At 40.7% G+C, this 18,900-nt stretch overlaps 1 protein-coding gene across 4 annotated transcripts in view; it reads right to left on the reverse strand.

Annotated features, from left to right (window-relative positions):
* Window positions 1-327: 327 nt before the first annotated feature.
* The window catches only part of fmnl1b (formin-like 1b), a 39,001-nt gene continuing 20,428 nt past the window's right edge, over window positions 328-18,900 (reverse strand). The window contains exons 10-27 of one of the 4 annotated variants that reach the window (XM_086304443.1): window positions 16,276-16,350; window positions 14,060-14,170; window positions 13,795-13,944; window positions 12,835-12,936; window positions 11,313-11,526; window positions 10,627-10,830; window positions 10,066-10,190; window positions 8,836-9,038; window positions 8,498-8,732; window positions 8,085-8,153; window positions 6,849-6,929; window positions 6,569-6,698; window positions 5,129-5,292; window positions 4,899-5,000; window positions 4,699-4,782; window positions 3,734-3,848; window positions 2,868-2,947; window positions 328-1,114 (exon numbers count right to left, since the gene is read on the reverse strand). In XM_086304443.1, the coding sequence (XP_086160569.1) occupies window positions 1,109-1,114; window positions 2,868-2,947; window positions 3,734-3,848; window positions 4,699-4,782; window positions 4,899-5,000; window positions 5,129-5,292; window positions 6,569-6,698; window positions 6,849-6,929; window positions 8,085-8,153; window positions 8,498-8,732; window positions 8,836-9,038; window positions 10,066-10,190; window positions 10,627-10,830; window positions 11,313-11,526; window positions 12,835-12,936; window positions 13,795-13,944; window positions 14,060-14,170; window positions 16,276-16,350 (2,250 nt within the window). In that variant the 3' untranslated portion in view covers window positions 328-1,108. Of the gene's footprint in view, window positions 1,115-1,138; window positions 3,332-3,733; window positions 3,849-4,698; window positions 4,783-4,898; window positions 5,001-5,128; window positions 5,293-6,568; window positions 6,699-6,848; window positions 6,930-8,084; window positions 8,154-8,497; window positions 8,733-8,835; window positions 9,039-10,065; window positions 10,191-10,626; window positions 10,831-11,312; window positions 11,527-12,834; window positions 12,937-13,794; window positions 13,945-14,059; window positions 14,171-16,275; window positions 16,351-18,900 lie in introns of those variants that run through there. The other 3 variants (XR_015130791.1, XM_086304442.1, XM_086304441.1) reach the window with 3 other exon arrangements.

Below are 18,900 nucleotides of genomic sequence, written 5' to 3' on the forward strand. Positions count from 1 at the left end.
TAGTAATGACTCTAAACATTTTTAAACATGATGATTTTCACGTTTGCTTGAAATAAAATAGCTCCCTCTGCTGGTACAGCAGCTTAGGACAACTTGCAACTCCAGCATGTGTGTCCATTTATTGTCAACCTCTGAGGGAGTAGAGTCAAGGTAGTTGTGCTGTACTGTACAAGCTCATGGCGTTGAAGATGAAGAAATATATCCTTAAACTTGGAGCACTTTTAGAAAGACATCTACTGTAATGAAATGTATTGAATGTATGAAATGTAAGCACACAAAAGTTTGAGTTTTAGGATAGACACAAATAAAACAGACAAAAACCCCAGAACAGTATAAAATGTTTTATTTGTTGAAATGCAGAAGCAAAGTAGAAGCTTGCTGTTTTTGTACTTACACAGTAATAAAAATAAATTAAATATATTATAAATCTTTCCCATAATTTTTGAGACCTACTGCAGACACAGAAAGAGTGATGAGACGCTGCGATTAAAATTCTGTTTAAACTAAAACTAATAAAAAAATATCAAAATGATCCACGAGTCTATCAGCTTTTTGCCTTTGAAGATGAATTTTCTGGTGAGGCTCTGATGTCTTAGCGGCAGTAATGAAGCGCTCGTGTTACCTCTCAGCTGAGTGGCTCGTTCTTCCATGTAATTGTCTTGATTACCTCGGATGGCATCCAGTGTCATTAGCGCTGAGTACAGCTAATAATTCGCCCTCTTTAACATTTAATCACTCAAATCACAGAACATTTCTACAGTCAGTTTGAAGTTTATCCAGAGAGGCGCCCTAATGCAGCAGAAATGTGCGTGTGTGTGTGTGTGTGTGTGTGTGTGTGTGTGTGTGTGTGTGTGCATTAGCTTATGTTTTTGTCTCTTTAGGGATCTTTGTGCATGCATTTCCACCCCTGCATTCGTCCACATGCTTGAGAGTGATAAGACTGTCACCATAGTGAGTCAAATGCGCTGTGCTTGTAAAGCCACGATGATGAACCCAGTCCACGTTGTTGTGTTTCAGAGGGAGATGTCTGAGGATACCTGCAGCTGTTGCCCTGGTTTCCACTTGGCGCTGCGTCGGCCGACGTCCCCCCGTCTGTACGGCTGATTTCTCAGATCTGACGAAAGAGAACAAACACGAATAATCCACGTGAGACAAGAAGCTTCAGAACAGCCCGCTGACATATGTCAAAGGCAAACTAAGGGCCTGTTGGGCTTTATTTACTGAGCCATAAAATACATATTTCTACTCATCAAATTGGCCATAAAAAAACAACAACACAAAAACAAACAGGAAAATGCGAAGACGTCTGGTATGAAAGAGTCACTGCCAAGCCATCCTGGCTCTTATAAAATCTTAATTAGAATCTGTGTCAGACATGGATAGAGTGTGGGACAATGAGCCCCTCAGCATAAGCTTTTAAAAGACCCACAGAAGGCACCAGCGTGTTCTTTTGCATTTCACTTTTTGTCTCTCAGTTGTTTTTCATGTCTTTGTGGTATTTTGCACATCTTTGTGGGTGTGTGAGGCTGCTTTGTGGTAATCTTTGTTGTGTTTTGCTGCTTTAAAAAAAAAAAACACCTTTTAAACCTTTGTGTCTTTCTCACCTTCGTCTCTTCACAGGTGTGATGTGATGTACGATCAATCTTAAAAGGAATCTATTACGCTGATTTCCAACTTCGTGTTTTTGTTGTTGGACGTTACAGGAGTAACTTTACAGCATTCACAGCTCAAAATAATCATTGTAGAGAATTATATGAATGTACTGTGATCAGCTCATCTAAAGATATACTTCAGCCCCTCCATCATTTAAGCTTTCTCTTTTCTGATTGGCTACACAGAATGTTTTTGTGGGTACTGCATAGAAAAAACTGTAATTGTAATTTAAGTGTTCAGAGCAGGCTGTGCTTGTGATGACTGATACATACACTGACCAACATGAACCTTCCAACACTTTTTAAACGACTGGTAGAAGTATACTTTTGGACAGCATAGCGTAGTACAGAGATGTCGTACGTCCTGCACCACAGATTGAAATAAAAAGGGAAGAGCTTTGACAGTTTTTGGGTGAGTAAATTAGTTTAAAAATCACTGTTATCAGTCTAAGAATTAGCGTATATCTCCATTACCGTTGTTTGTTCAATTTAAATTCAGCCTCTAAGTCATTAAATGATGTTATTTAACAAGCCTGTGAAATTCTTGAGATAAAGTCTTTTGTGCTGCGGGCCTGCATCAGCAGGATTAACTACAACTCAACAAACTCCACACAGCTGGACGTTGTGTGGCTCTGAAACCAGGACCCATTAACAAATGAGGCAACAGTGCTAAATGTCCTTTACTTTAGTTCCCTTTAATATATTGAATATATCTTTATTATCCAAGCACTCTAACAGTACTTTTATGACTGGAAACAAGGAAAACATAATAGATCTCCTTTAACCTTCAAATCCAAGACAAGCATATTCTACAGCATATTCTTGTGTTTTAGTTTGAGCTGCTCTCCTTCTCTTTGAAAGCCATTTAAAGTGTGTCAGAAAACCTCTGGAGAGAACTCAGTCACGAGGCATAAATCCAATAAACAGCACCCAAAATATTCCTTCAAGGGCAGACTGTCTGGGATACAGTTACATTGGGAAGGCAGAGCAGGACAATTTCTATGCAGTTTTAGTGCCATATAATGTGTTTCTAATATTTTGTGTTTATTGTTGTTATTCACTGTTGAGTTTGTCTCATGTCCATGACTGGAGCAGAAATAGAAGCTGGGCTCAAAGGATTATAAGTGACCTCTACACTCTGTATCCACCATCTCTTCCTGGTTATAAATACAATGACAGTGTCATGATCAGCAGGAGCGGATTTGAAAACATCACCTCTTCACTGAAGACAGAGTCGCAGAAGAGACGAGAGGAGCGTTTGGCAGAGCGAGCCGTGAAGGGCACGGATTTAAGAGCTGAAGACAGAAGAGAAAAAAAAAACAACAGGGACAGGAAGAGAGGAGGGACAAACAAGGGCACAGGAGAGGGATGTAAGCCTTAGTGAAAGTTTGTTGAACTAAGGAAATTTAAAAAAAGAGCACTGCTGGAGAGGAAATAGGATAAAATGTTAATGAGATTAACAGCTGCTTAGATAAGAAAGTAAAAACACTGAGGACGATTAGTGTGAAAAAAGTGTGTGACAGCAGAAGGTACAGAAAAATAAAAATGAATGGACTAGAGCGTCCATCAAAACTAGAGCTGGAAATCAGGAGATAGTTAGCTTAGCTTAGTCAGCGCTCAGTGACGAGTTCTTGCTGTTGGGAAAAATCTGTACTCTCCAATCGGTTGGGGAGTGGTTGCTGGAACACAACATAAACAAGTGCAGAGAAACAGTTTGTGGCTTATGTTGATTTAGCTGCTGCCTTTCAAAGTTTGTAGACAAAACAAACAAAAAACAAAACAAATTAAAAAATCTAGTTCTAATCTATGAAAAAGTGATCAGTTTAGTTGTTAGCTAGTTAATTAGCAAGCATTAGTGTGTAAGTGTTGCTATGTTAACAGCTAAACTTCACTTGATACAATGTTTGAACTTTAATTACGTAGCTGTCACTGTGTAGCTTTAGCACCACACGAACCTGTAACTGCATAGCTGCATCTTTCTGTTGCCTTGGCAGCGTGAGCTCTGTGTAACTAACCCCTCCTGATAATTGCTGATAACGGTTCACAACACATATACAAAAAACAGACAGTTTGTTGTGTACCTGTGATAATGTCCTCGATGGCTCCGTCTTTCCCCTCCCTCACCAGAGGAGACATCTGCCTCTTCTTCAGCTCTGCTATCAGGTCCATCTGGGGCGGTCTGGGCATCATGGGACCCTGAAACAACAAATCAGATTTAGTTGAATGCAACTTTTTACAACATGCTTTGAGAGTTTTAGTTCTTTTTATGTCCAATAGTCTGGTCGTTTTTATGCATGAAAGTTATAATCTCAAGGAATGTCCTTAAAGTGTGGAAGTCTGATAGGTGAAGAAGTACAAGCGGTCAGCAACACAGAACTGATCAAATGTTTCAATTCGAAAATTAAAACTAACTAAAACAAAAAGAATTGACCATTTTAAGAAAGAAAAATATTGTCTTATTTTGAATTTGATGGCAGCGCGGACCATGTTTACCACTTTCGTTAATAACAGTTCATATATGACTGGGAACTGAAGAGAGTTGTTTGGACATCGAACAGGGCAGTCCAGCTCCAGGCTTGTTCCAGATCCAATACCTTATATTATTATATTTTATGGTAGTTTATCTGTCTTTGTACTTGACATGGCTGACTGGAGCATCACACTAGTTTTTGTTGATACTTTGACCTTTTAATGTCGTGGGTCTTTGTACACATTTCTCTAAAAGCAAAGCAGTTTTCCTCTAAACTGAGATCATTAATGTCTCTACCAGAGGAAAAGGGCTTTCAGAAAAGAGTATTTCTCTCTGTCCTTCACTGAGAAGAAGTACTTTTTGAAGGGTGGCGTTTCCCTTGCTGAATATCACTTTAAAAAAAATCAAAAAAGAAAGGGCCGACAGATAAAGTCTGAGGTCTACTGTCAGCTTTTAAAGTGTTGTTGCAAAATGACACAGTCCAATTATTCAGGAGAAAATCATCTTTATGTGCTTGGAAAGTTTGTAGACACACTTGAAAGTACTTTTCCTGCACTGACTGTTTATCGTTCCCACCTTGTTCCCCATGACTTCAGGTTTAGGAGGAGTTAAAGGAGCCTCGTGTTGCTTGTTTCTCTGCTCGATGTCCAGCTCTGCTTGCTGGCAAACACAAAACCAATGTTTCAGAGGTCAGATTATAAACAGTCACTGATGGCTGCAGGTGTAATGTAAAAGCTCTTGGTGCATATCAGTGAAGCAGCTGTCTGTTATCTGACCTTGTACGCTTTGATGAATCTGACAAAAATAGGGAAGAACATAGAGGGCGGCGTTGTTTTGGGGTTTTCTCCGAAGTACTCCACAGCTGAGTCATAAGCATCCTGCAAAAGAAGGTCATGATCAGCCATGAACTGACAAGTACTTCCTGTTCCTAACATTGACAGAGACAAATTTGGATAATTTCCTCAGGGATTAATAAAGTATTCTGATTTTGATAATTAAATCCGACCTGTGCGGTCTTTCCATCGGCTATGAGACCATTGAGCAGCTCCACGTTGGTGTTGAGAAAACGCTGCAGCACTAGATTGTCTTTTTCTATGGAGAACTCCCTCTTCGTCCCCTCCATGCCTCTCTCCAGAGCCTGAAGGTCCTGCAGGATACTGTCCACAGAAACTAAAAGAGACAAAGACTTCAAGGTGAAGTTAGAGCTTCAAATTAACATTCTTATCATTGCTTATCAAACATCAACTAGATTATGATGTACTTTAGAAGACTGAAGGGTTATGCAAGGTGTTGCATGAATAAAGTGATTCTACTGCTGTCATAACACCTTGTGAGCATTTGTCATTTTATCATCAGTGTATTTACAATCTGTGGTATTAGTTTAAACTAAAATGTATGTGATTAAAGTTTGACCACATTTAACGGTAATAATAAAAGTTTCAAAAGTATAGCCAATAACTCTGGCTTTGTGTAGGTTTTATCCTCTTGGTCATCTCAGACATACCAGTCAGCATCTCCATAGAAACTTCTAGGTGTTCTCCAATTGTTGGTGAGCGGTTGGAGTAGTTTCATGTCAGTTACAAGGTGAAAACATGGTGCTACACTGAAAACGCCCCATGACTGCTTTGGTTTCTAGCAGGTTGCCTTAATCAAGTGTAGTTTACAAGGGAGATTCAGGCTACATCCACATGTACACGGATATTTTGGTAAACACAGATTTTTCTGTGAATTTTGTCCTTTTGTCCTGAGGGTCACTAAAAATAAAGCTTTTCATTTACAGAAACTCTGCTGCATTTAAACGTGGAAAAGAGAAACAGCGATTTTTGTCTCGTAAGATCAAAGTTATGTGCCTTCACCTCCCTTTTGACTACACTCTGTCTTTTTATTTGCCAGCATTTCTTCACACTTAGGATTATATCACCACCTGTTTCTTTGGCATGCACTTGACAGACTTTGAGATCTTTTTGGGGGGCTTTTCATGTTCATGGAGATATTTAACATTTTTTTTAAAACCATTTTTAAAAAATGACCTCAGGCCTACACTCACAGCATCTTGGACACACGATTAAAAAAAGGGGGGTCAGGAAGTCAGAAGTTAAAAAGGCAACACAGGTCAAAACATCCGATTACTACAGGGCTACAAACCACAAATACAGTTAATAAAAACAAGATTTTAGGCCAAATGTTGATCAGATCAAATGCTAGTTTTTCTTTTTGATTTTTTTTTTCTTTTATAGCAGCAACTCTTGAGCTACTGTCAGGAATCATACTGTGCTGTGCTTTATTTCTTTATTTATTTGCAGCTTTGTTTCATAGTTTAGAGTTTAATCTATAATTACTTAATTTGGGAGGGAAGTAGTGGATCTGCTTGGATCTTGGACCTTTGTAAACTGTGACAGGAGTTCAGCCATCATTAATCACTGTACACATGTGAGGATGTGCTTACCAAGTGCCGCCTTATCCAGGAAGTGCAGCTCTGTGGGGAAGGATTGCAGCTCTGGGTATCTCTCCTGGATGATGTTGACGATGAAGTGCATCAGTGTCTGTTTTCGGTCTGTAGATTTGGTGTCCAACAGCTTGGGAGAGCCAGCAAAGAATGAAAAGTCTGACATTAGATCGATAAAAACAACAGGTTGCACAAAATATTTTTGAATTATCTACAGAAATAGCAACCGAAGCAAAAAGCCATCTGTAGCTGCAGGAAAAAACTGCATTAATTTTCTCACCAAGTCTAAGCTTTGCAGACGGAAGCCATATGCTGCTCCTCGCTTGCTGCTGTTCATGTAGTTTCCAAATGCCAAGATGATCTTTACATAAGCAACAGACAGAAAAGTATGTTGTCAGATGTGACACAAAGTGACAGCATGTGTGATATGCAGCCCACACAGACTCAAAAATAAACCTGCAGTGAAAAACAAAACTTGAAATCTGTCACAGAGGTAAAACACAAAACCTCCCCCTTTCCAGAAACAACTCATCATTGTTTTTATGCCACTTTAAATTTAGGAGAAAAAACAACAACCAAAGTTGAAGGAAAAAAATTCCTCCGGGTTAAAGACACAGCGTGTTTGGTCTCATATTACACCAGCTGTGCTCTTGCAAGCTTTGGAGGCTATTTTCCCAGAACTGCTGAACTGGACCTGAAATTATTTCCATCAAAGCCTGAAAACACTCTGGCACAGAATAATGTGAATGGGTGAATGAGGCTCATAGCAGAAAGCAACGTATAAGTACCAGTCTGTGAGACAAATTACAAGGCTCTGTTTTTCTAGTGTTCCAGGTTTCTACCATTAACTAATATCAGTGTTTGTGTATTGCATGTATACAGTGCACTGATACAGCTCACTAACCCAGTGCTGTCCAAACCCAGGCCTCGAGGGCTGGTGTCCTGTAGGTTTTGTGTGTCCTTGATCCAACACAGCTGATTTAAATGGCTAAATGACCTCCTCAACATGTCTTGAAGTTCTCCAGAGGCCTGGTAATCATTTGATTCAGGTGTGTTGACCCAGTGTCCTCGAGGCCTACAGTTGGCCAAGCCTGCACCTACCTAAACTAGTGTTACTTGACATCTTACCACTGTTACTTCATCTAAATATGGTCACCTCTGGGAACAAAAAAACACCACAAAATGCTAACGTTGAGGCTCCATTACAAACGGATGGTCCATCGTTTATTTACAGCTTATGTGAGATCTTGGCTGAATGTGTTTCTGTTGTTTTGCTGAGAGCCCCCCATCAACCAGTATTTTAAAATGAAATTAGAAGAACAAACAAATTAAAAATGTTATAAGCCAGGATTTGACTGTAATTTTTAATGCTAATTAGGAGGTCAGTGACTTTGATTCCATTTTGCCGTTGCTGAGGATTCACAGGAAGTCACAGAGAAGCAGTCCTAACCAGTAAAGGTTATTATTTAGTCATGAACTGGAGCTCTTTGACACTTAATATAAAAGTAAGAATCACCTCGAGAATTTTCTTCAGCTTAGTGGAAGACTTGATGGACATCGAGGCCGCGATGATGGCATTCAGTTGCTGTAAGAAATAATGCAAAGATCAGTGCGTGCACATTACAGTATACACTAACATTTTTATTTTAAAGGACTAGTTCTACTTTTTTGTAATTCTCGCAGTCAGAGGACAAGAGTGATTCCACTGTAAATATAAAGCCAGAGTGCTGATAAGGAGAAATTTCCCCGTGTTAAACCTCAGTACCTGAATAAATGCCTTTTATTCCTAGAAGTGGGCTTTTATTCAGCCCACTTCTAGGAATAAACTCTAAGAGAATAACAGCCTTTTCCTCGGCATGACTGTGAAATCCCCTGTTGTAAACTTTGCTTAATTCTCTTTCCTCAAATACAGTTCAACCGTGGACTCACAGGCTGTATCAGCTGGACGCTCTCAGGGAAATTGCCCATGAAGGTGAGAGTGCTGATGCGCTGGGAAAGCCGCGGGATCTTGCTAAAGCGCACCATGAAGCGGTCCTCCTCGCTGAGCTCGTCCAGGGGCCTGCCCTCGCACTCGTAGTTGTGGATGAGCTTCATTTCATACTCTGTGGGGATGAAACGCTCCAACAGCTCGAGGAAGTCCAGGCTCAGAGCTTTCAGGTTGTACCTGCGGGGAAGGTGCACGTTCTGAATATAAAGTGCAATATATTCAGATTTTCTTTTTATTGCCGTATTATTCAGCTGATGCACAAACAGGGTTTAACACATACGTCTCAATGACACAGCAGATATCAGAAGCAGCCATTCCTTCTTTACGCAGGGTGATGGCCAGGTTTTTGGCCCTGTTGGGCTCCATTAGAGACACTTTACTGGGACTCTTGTGGGCCATTTTCTTCTTTAGGGTTCCCAGATCTACAGGGGTCGACTGGGCTTTGGTCTTAAACTGCTCCTCAAAGGCAGCCATGTTTAGCTCCTAATAACAGGGTTCAAATACAGAAACAGAGACCATTAAGATTTTTTAATACTCAGATTAAACTTTCACTTTTGTTTACTGTAAGTCACGTAGCAGCCTATTACAGACTAAACTACTTCCTGATAAAGCATGTGACTGCTGGAAAAATTCCTGGAAAATTTGTTCTAAAGATTATTGTAAATTTCGTTTTGTTCTTTTTAAAATACTCACAAAGGTTTGCAAATGGAGAAAAGCATGGAAGAATATCCATGGATTTAAGTGATGTAGAATAAATGCAAGTTCCCATGATAATACATTACTGCTATTCCAATGTAACACAAAAACACAGTACTGTCTTAATAGGATTGATTGCACTAATATAGAAGAAAAGAAATGCATAGATTGCATGTTGTTGTTTTCTGCTAAACGATTTGCACCACAATTGGATTAAAACCCAACCTGCAACCTCCATGTCTGAAAATGAAGCCAGTGCAGAAATACCAAAACTACTGTAGTTCCACTTATGGCCACTGGAGGCTGACTCCAAACCAGTGCTCATCCCCATAACTCTCATGTAAAAAATGTCCAACACGTTGCAAAGTGTGTTGACAGCCTGGCACAAAACACTGTTTGGGTCCCTACGGGTAGTTTCCACCATCAACTGTTCAGGAGGTGAGGGTTTATTTGTTTGTTTGTTTGCTTGTTTTTTTAAATAATTCATCTGCCCAGTGTTTGCGATGCCTTTTGTTGGATCTTTAATAAAATTATCTGACAAAATGACTTTCCAAGAACTTTGTCTTCCACTTTAGTGACTTTTCAAGGATAATTAGTCTGTTACTTACTAATTAGCTAATTGTCTGTGTGCTGCTTTTCCTAACCAGACTAGCTAGACTTAGCTGAAAACTTAGCACAGTACCCTCTGACTCCAAAATGCAGCAACAAAAACCAGCAGGTGTGATCATGTTGGCTGCGTGCATCTTGTAAGTACTGTCCATGAAGGAACCCAGGTCCAGATGTTTTTGGGACAGCAGAGGAAACATGAACAAACCTCTAAGATGCACTCGTCGTCCACCTCACTGAAGATTGTTCCTGCGACCTGGTTGGATTTGAGGGCCTGCCAGTTGAACAGCGGCATGCGGTATTTGGTTTGAATGGCCTTCTTCTTTTTACAGTCTGTAAGAGAAATGTTCGTATTGTAACAGAGATATCTTCCTAAATATTGCGTTGGGGAATCTGCCGTTTGTTACTTTCACAAGAAAAGACACTGAAATCTTTACTAAAAGTTCCCAAAGTGGAGCTGGAAAATGATTACCAAGGCAGGAAGGGGGTAAAACTTTGGTTTCTCCAACATGTCTCCTCTCTGTGGTATTTCTTGATTTTCTATAAAGTTTAACATTTTTTTAAATCTCTACAATCAGTTCGATAAAAGCTGGAAACTTTTGCTTGTTGTAATCATTCTTCATTTTCAAATTTGATGTATAAAAAGAAAAAAATCATCTCTTCTTTAAGATATCAAGGACAAGAAAATAATATATGAACCAAAATTGCTAAACCTGATTGTTTTTAAAGACTTACTAAGACCTTCATTTTGCTCTGATTGTGGACTCACTTGAGGTCCCTGCTGACGCCTCCGTCCTACCGCCTCCAGAAGGCAGGAGAGCTGATGGTGGTGGAGGAGGTGGAGGTGGAGCTGTGGTTGAGGACGGAGCTGGAAGTGGAGGAGGAGGGGGAGGAGGAGCTTGTACCGACTGTGGAGGAACTTCTGTTGTAGGAACGGCCTGAAGGTTGTTTCCTGTATCAACCTGATCTGCAGCTGTCAGGAAATAGTCTACACATCAACTTGCAGTTACAGTGTAGCTGTAATTAAGGAATAAATCTGATTACACGAATCAATATCCCATAATGATGCCCGTCAGGGAAATACAAAGAGCTTCTAATTATCCGCACACCAAGGTCTGAAGTATCATCTCGGACTGGCGATGCACTTTTCGGACTCAATGGCGGTTTCAGATCTTTTGATCTCTTATCTTGAGTTACAAAAACAGAAATTGGAGGTAGGCCTTGTCTGTGTGCAGGTAAGTTACCATGAAGATGTACCACCAGCGCATCACCTTTGTAATGCTGTAAACCCAGAGTTCACCCTGACGTTACCTGGATAGGTGCAGCACAGCTATCTGGTCACTAAAAAAGGGAACTTCTGAATCCAGCTCATAAAACTCAAACTTGAATTGTTCACGCTGTGAGTGTATGTGTGGTTACTGAGGATTTAGGAAGGTGTGATAAAACATTGCCGACCTTTCGGCTTCTTGTTCTGCTGCACCACCTGAACAGCTAGGTGTCCAGAGGAAGAGCGCCCCATTTGGACAAGACCCTGGTCCACCAGAGCCTGAACTTTGACCTCGAGCTCCTTCAGGGCCTGGGTGTCTTGTTCTTTCTCCTGCTTGAGCTCACGTTCTTGCTCTCGCTGCTGCAGCAGAATCACCTGCGAGCGAGACTCCCGCAGACTCTCCTGTGACACAGAGCATAAGTGTCTTTAATCAGGCTGGACCAGTTCTGTCAGCTTAAAAAAAAGGAATATGTGATCTGGTGTGATCGTCTTGGCAAAAGGACATGCGTGCTCACAACACTTTGGCTCATTAATATGCAGATTTATGCAGCTGCAACACTAAACTCTAATCAGATCATCTTCACCAGGTGGGGTACCTGCGGTGAGAGTGCTGCTATGTGCTTTTTCTTAACTAACGTTCACAAGAACAATCAGTCTCTCCCTAATTAAGCCAATTAGTTCCTCTATTTTCAAAGCTGTACTTCAACGCCAACACGTTTGTCTCTGCATGCTACATGTCTGCTACTAATTTGAACTCATCAGCCTGAAGTGAGAAAGAGAATTCAGCATCTCAGGAAGCATTTCTTTCCTCGTTAGCATTCAAATATATGCAGAAAGGTGCTTAAAAATCAAATCACATCTCTTCCATGTGGCGGACATGTGGTGTAGGTGTGAGGTTTCAGTATACTGTAGTTATCATAGTGGGTCACAGCTTTGGGACAGCAAAACAGGGAAAATTAAATTTGAGCCTAATGGAAAAGAACAAACGGCTACAGGTTACTGAGATACTGGCAGAGCTGAGCGATTGATTTTTTCCTCTCTGTAAAACTCAAAAAACAAACAAAAAGACGAAGATCGCTGGCTGAGCTTTTGCCCTTCCTCGTGTTGGAACCACAAACAAAAATATCAAGCAGCAAAAAAACTCTATAAAGCAGAACTGAGTGGTTTTTAAGTCTTTATCAGTAAATGGATTTGAACTGAGCCCTGATCTAAAAAACAGGTTCAAGCAACTCTGAGTTTAACTTTAAACTCTGAGTTATCAGTTCTAGAAAAGCTGATCAGTTATTTCAGACTATTATTAAATTTAGCAAAACTGCACTTTTTATTTGACTTTATCTTCCGCACAATTTAAAAACAAAGGAGTTCAAATATTTTCTTTTTGTTAATGTTTGGAGTAAAAACCATAAATGTACTGTACTCTTTAAAAAGTGATTACTTGTGAACTATTTCTCTTCTGGTGTTTAAGAGAAGACACAGATAAAAGCACAGAAACATGAAATGGATTATTATGTCTCTATTTAAGGCCTTTTTTTCTGTTACTAAGCCACATTCGCCCATTTACCTTATTCTAGGAACCTTTATCTGTCAGGTGACACGATGTGGATTCATGTTTGATATGTTGGCTCTGATGTTTCTGCTACCATCTGACTGCTTGGCACAGTCTGTGTTTCTGTATGAAAAACATGTAAGCATGAACTTGCTGTTCTCTACCTTCAGGAGCTCCACTTCTTTGGTGGTCTGAATGAGCTTCTTCTCAAGCTCGGAGGCTTTCTCCATCGCCTCAGTCTCGGTCTCCTGAAGTCTGCTGGTGAGCTGTGACACCAGAGTGGTCATGGGTAATGGGTAAATGTATTTTTACACAGAGAGCAGCAAACATAGAAGAAAACTAACACTAAAGTGGACTTATAATGTATTACATTTTCTCTCATGTATGTACTGCTTGTGTAATTTTGAATTCCTACATGATTAATATCACAGTAATGTTTAAAGTTTTCATTTACCAGACAAAGTCATGAAATTTCACCCAAACATTTTTCTGTATAGATAATCTAAATAGCAACCGCATGTTGCTGCTGGAGAGTTTAACACATAGTATGATTTTTTTTCTTCGGTAGCTTAATTAAAAAAAAAAAAAAAAAAGTATTTTACTAGAGAAGGAAGCTAATGTGAATAAGCTAGGCTAAGGTAGTTAGCTTTAGAGCCATGAGTCTATCAGCTTCCTGTTAACTGCATCATTCAACAGATTCAGCTGCTGCTTCATTTGTGTGATACAATGTGGCAGCCGTGAAATTATTTAATTTCTTAAACACAAAAATGGAGGAAATGTCTCAATTAGACTTAGACTTGGATTAACTAATAAGCTAGCTGCATTTAATAAAAGAAACAATTACAGTTTTGCTTTAAAGCAATAAAGTTGGAAAATATTCAGGTTTATTTCAGCTTGATGTATTTCCTGTCATTCTGTAGTGTTTTTTGAAAGGTGAATAAATATCAGCTCTGACAACGACACTGCATGTAGCAGGTCCATGTGACCATTGCACCTGTGAGCGTGCTCATCCACACTCACAGGTTTATTTGCAAACCTGTCCTGGCCAGACTGATAGAAATCATGCTGATATGATACAGACTGTCTTTAAGGTTAGTTTGTATTTAATGCATTTACATCCAGACCTGCGCGTTGTGTTCCTGCAGTTCCTCCATGTGTTCTAGCAATGCGTTCTTGGTCTCAGCGTCCTCCAGCAAAGCGCCAACATCGAACACGTTGTCCAGGTAGGCCTGAATCTGCACCAGCAGCCTGTCGCTCTCTGTGAACTTTAATTTCTACAAAGAGAAAACACCAGAGTAAAAAATAATCAACTCAGTTTAACTGAAAGCTGTGACTCTGAGTCTAAGATAAGTTTAAAGCTGTTAATTTGGCAAACAAGTTTACACTTGCCTCCAGGTATTCATCCAGGCCATGCTGCGTGAACTCGTACTGGAGGTGGACTCTGAAGTTCATGTTTTCCACTGAGTGGACCACAATGTTGATGAACTGCATACAGGCAACCTGGTGGCAAAAAGAATTCATTTGTGCAACAGGAAGCAGCGTCACCTACTCAGACCAGTGTCCGACACCATCACCAGGACCATCACCAGGACAGGGGCTACAAGTTTAAAAGTTTACCCGCGCGACGTAAAGAAAGTCTGCTTACAGAGAGCAGAACGTCAGTAGAGCTAATGAAAGCGAGGAGGCCAAACTGCTGACACGAGCAGCTGCTGCACAATATTAGACATGAGCTTCAGAACACGACGTGTGAACAAGTACCGCTGACATAAAATGTTTCACACAGGCTCAGTAATGTTCACTTTGGTGGAAGGCATATTTTGTGACCTCAGACCATCTGCTTCTCAGTGAAGTTGTTGGTAATTGTCCAGAGTTTCCCACTTTGAGTTTGTTAAGTTTAAAGAGGCCAATTAAAAGTTCTGCAGATTTCAAGCGGACTAAAACGCAGCTCCAGACAGCTGGCAGCCGCTCCTGCAGCTGACTGAGGAAACACTGAAAACCGTTAAAACTAAACTCGCTAATTGTTCTTTTTTTTCCCAATAAACAACTGCAGCAATAATCACTTCTCAGGGGTGAAATTGTGTTGCGTTTCTTTTTGTTACTACAAACTCATTAACTTTAGTTATTAGATTGTTATCTTGGGCTCCGGGAAGCTGCAGTTTGCATTTTTCTTTTTTGTTTCCTGATCGATTCGTTGATTAGTCGAGGAGTTTTGTTCCTCCCGTCTCCTAAAGTAACCTTAAATAAACGCCTCTCCTGCAAATTTACGACATCATTAAATTAAATTCTGAATTCGTGGCAGACTTTGGATTACCGTCCTCAGCTGTTCTACTTACAGCTCTGATCTTGTGTAAAAGAAAGTGGAGAACAAACTTTTAGGAATACACAAGCCTTCTTCACAGCACTCTGCATATTATATATAATTGCACACAATCTGTCTAATTAAAAGAAAAGCTGTCATTTTACAAAAGGCTCAGCCTGAAAGCTTTCAATTATAAAAACTAATTACCCCTATTCTTTATTATTTTAGCTTGTTTTTGTAAATTCTCACACAAAGGAGGACTTTTTGTGTCCCAGAGCAAATTGTGCACATAAATAATAGATTTATTCTTTTTTTTCTGGCAGTTACCAGTATTAGAAAAACACCACCAGTCAACTCCAACTGAAGCCCCATCTCAGGTCTACAGTTAATCAATCAATCAACAAATGATTTACAACAATCTGCTGCAGCTGTACAGACACGAGGAGAGATTGTTAAATCACAGATGTTACAAACACAAACATTTTTCAAGGGAATTTCACATCCCTGATGATTATGCATTTCTTTAAAAAAATCATATTATTACTGCAGAGTAAAAGCAGGTTTAATTTAGGGCCTTTTTTCATGATTTGCACACCAAATTCAAAGAAAATGTTCATTTTGAAATGACGCTGACAGAGCATCAACCTGGAGGGATGTAGTAATGTCAGTTTAGAGCTGACCTTATTCAACCTGAGGATAACATCGACACTCATTAAGAGGCCGGAGACTGACCAGGTAGATCACAGAATAAACGTTATTCCTGATGACAGGAATTGTCTACCTCTGTCAATTGCTTAAGGGGACTCAACATCTGGCAGCTCCACATGTTGGATTTGGCAGTTTTTATGCCAGATGCTCTTTCTGACACCGCCCCAAAGGGATCTGTGTCTCCTGCTGGGAATAAATCTGGGATCTTTTGCTTGTTAGACAAAAAACTGAACATTTGCCAAAAAGACAAATGTGACGTATTTTTATAGATCAGCTGAATCTCATTGCATGAAAACTTTAGAAGGACAGCTTATAGAGCAGGTTCAGAATAACACACGTATTACTTTGAAGCCCTGCACAGTCTTGCTCTCACATTATAGATTTACCTGATATTTAAATCCTGTCGTCTTCCAATTTAATCACACTCTTTTTCTGGTTCTATGTCATGTTTTTATTTCCTGTTCTTTTGTTATCCGTGCACTTTTCTTTTTTATGTTGATGTTTTCTACTTTACAAATAAATGTTCATATGTTGTCATTACATAGTGAACCTGAAAAGTGTTTTGCATGCATGTATTTGAATGCAATTGCTGCTTTACCATGAAGTCGATGTTGCTTTCTTCATTGTGGAAATACTCAATGAGCTTCTCGAATCGGTTTTTCTCCCCACAAACCTGAAAACAATAATAATAATAATAATAAAGATCAGATCAAACAGCAGCTGAGTATTCAACCCTCTTATTCTTTTTATTGTGCCCATTGCAGGTTTATAAATCTAGGTGACGTCCGTGGAGATTTGGAGCTTGCTGCCTTCCCCGTGTGTGCACACATGGGGGCAGTGTGCTCACACAGAAACATTGTTGCAGCCGTAACGATGCATCAGGATTTCAGCAAACATGCGGTCTAATCAAACAGCGCAGCGTTGAGAGAGAGGAGGCTCTGTCGGCTGTTTGTGGAGAAATTCAGCTCATTTCAGGGACAAACAGAAATAATGGTTGTAATAAAAGCAGCACAGGATGATTGCAGCTCGCTCTGCAGGTGTAAACAATCCCCGGTGTTTGTGTGCCGCATGATTTCCTGGCAGAGAAAACGTGGCTTCTTTATGACTGTGTTTTCCTAACTGCTGGCATGTCAGCAAGTTCCCTGTCTCATCCGTTGCTGTGTGGTAATCTACCTGCCCCTTTCTTGCCCACTCATGTCCACTGAATAATGCACCAGGCCAATCGAACAGCCAGCACAACCCTAAACAAAGCCCATGTTCTGCTGCTGAGGGACACATGAGCCAGCTCCTGGCCCCGCGCCCGGCCGCCTCTATCGCTCTCCCCATCTTCTTCCAGCTCTCGCCCACACACACATGCCGACACTGCTGCGGCACCGACGACAAGCTCCGCTCACGGTGACACTCGAGTCACAGCTCTGATAATCAATGCCACATTAATCAAACGGGTTAAAGCTGATGCAGCCAGAGGGTTTACAAACGGACGGGTGTTTAATTCATCACTTCATTTTTTTTAACATGTATATAGAAGTCTTTTTAAAGAAACTCCGCAAACACCAAAACATGAAAGAATGGCATTGACCTGAACACACAGAGCTGCTGTAGAGATGACAGGGGTCTTATTTTCTGTCTTAACAACTTGACGACTGGCCAACCAACCAATTCCCAAGGATATTGCGTGGTAGGTGAGATTTCAGAGCATCTAAAGATCTCCGAATGGCATCCATTCATTCATCCATGCATTCACAGGAGGACAGACCCATGTCTCCTCTTCAAGCTGTGCCCTGCAGGCCCCATGGGTGAGGCCTTGCCAGTAGGCACTCCCCCTCGCCTGCTCCTGGCTCCAGGGTGGTGCCCCGGTTACTCTATGCCAGGCAGGGTAAACTGGATCCTGGATTTTTTGTTTTTCATGTCATCATCCGAATGACTCTTCATTTGCCCCTTCACCCAGGACTAATTTGCCTTGGGAGACGTAACCAAGTGCAAAAAGCCCCGAACAACATGGCCTCAGAAGCAGAAGATCAATCAAACTCAGTACAAGAGAAATAGGGATTATTTTAAACTGTGAATGATGCAAAGCTACCGTAATCAGATCCTTTAATAAAAAATGCAGAGCGAGAAATAGAGAAAAGATCCTCTTTAAGTATAAATTGAAATAAAATTGTTCTGTGTTTTGTACTCCTCCAGGGTAAATCCATTATTTAAAATGAGCTCAAATGTGAGATGTGCTTAAATTTGAATATTTAAATTAACATAACAGTGACCAAAGAAGCAATTTAATACGAGGGGTCAGTTTAGCTCATTGTAAGCAACTGAAAGAAATACTTAATGGGTGTCTGCTTGTTGCAGAGCAGCTTTTGACTTCCTGAATGTTTTCTCCTGGTTCAGGTTTAAGCTTCTGTCTCCACAGCCACAGGAAGCAACAGGTGCTGCTTTCTCAATCAAAGACAGAAGAAGGTCAAGGAGAGGTGAGAGGCCACTCAGCAAGTGTTTCACATATTTATACCTCTTCGGTCAGTGTTGTTTGGCAGAGGAACAGCTGGACGGAGCAGCTGACGGCGGGCAGCTCGACCTGGGGTTCCCCCATAACCTGCTGGTATGTGAGTGCTGTGCCATAGATCTATGTTAAGCTTCTGATCCCTTAAGTGTGAATGTGAGATGAGTCATCACTGCTGAACACAGAAAGAAGGTCTAAAACCATGGTTGGCTTTGCACGATCTCCTTGTTCCTGTGTGGGGTTTCTCTGGGATTCTAATCAGTCCAAAGACCTGCTTTTAGGATAATCTGTGATTCTAAATTGGCTATAGTTATGTTAGACCTGTGATGGATAAGCAGTCCATCCAGGATGTATCCTAATAACAAGGTAAGCCCTAGACCTCTGAAATGAATATGTGGTTCAGAAAATTGGAAAACAAAGCAGATTTTTGCAGCACAAATTATTTACTAAATGACCTAAACTTTAAGACTTTCGGACTGCCTCGAAGAGATTCTGGCAAACCGTCAGGCGTCTCAGGAGGGGAAAGCGGTGCTCTACCTGCACTGTGTATAGTGCTGGCGGAGCGCTGTTGACGTCGACTGAGAAAATTGTCGGGCGGGGGAAGGAATACTTCGAGGACCTCCTTAATCCCACTGACACGTCTTCCGGGGAGGAAGCAGAGTCTGGGGATGAGGGGTGTGACCCACCAATTTCCGGGGGCGAGGTCACTGAGGCAGTTAAACAACTCCT

This window comes from Aulonocara sp. 'chitande type north' Nkhata Bay, linkage group LG8 (assembly GCF_057382095.1).
Source record: "Aulonocara sp. 'chitande type north' Nkhata Bay isolate Kocher_YH1m ecotype deep benthic linkage group LG8, A_spYH_male_GT1.1, whole genome shotgun sequence".
In the NCBI taxonomy this organism is placed as follows: domain Eukaryota; kingdom Metazoa; phylum Chordata; class Actinopteri; order Cichliformes; family Cichlidae; genus Aulonocara; species Aulonocara sp. 'chitande type north' Nkhata Bay.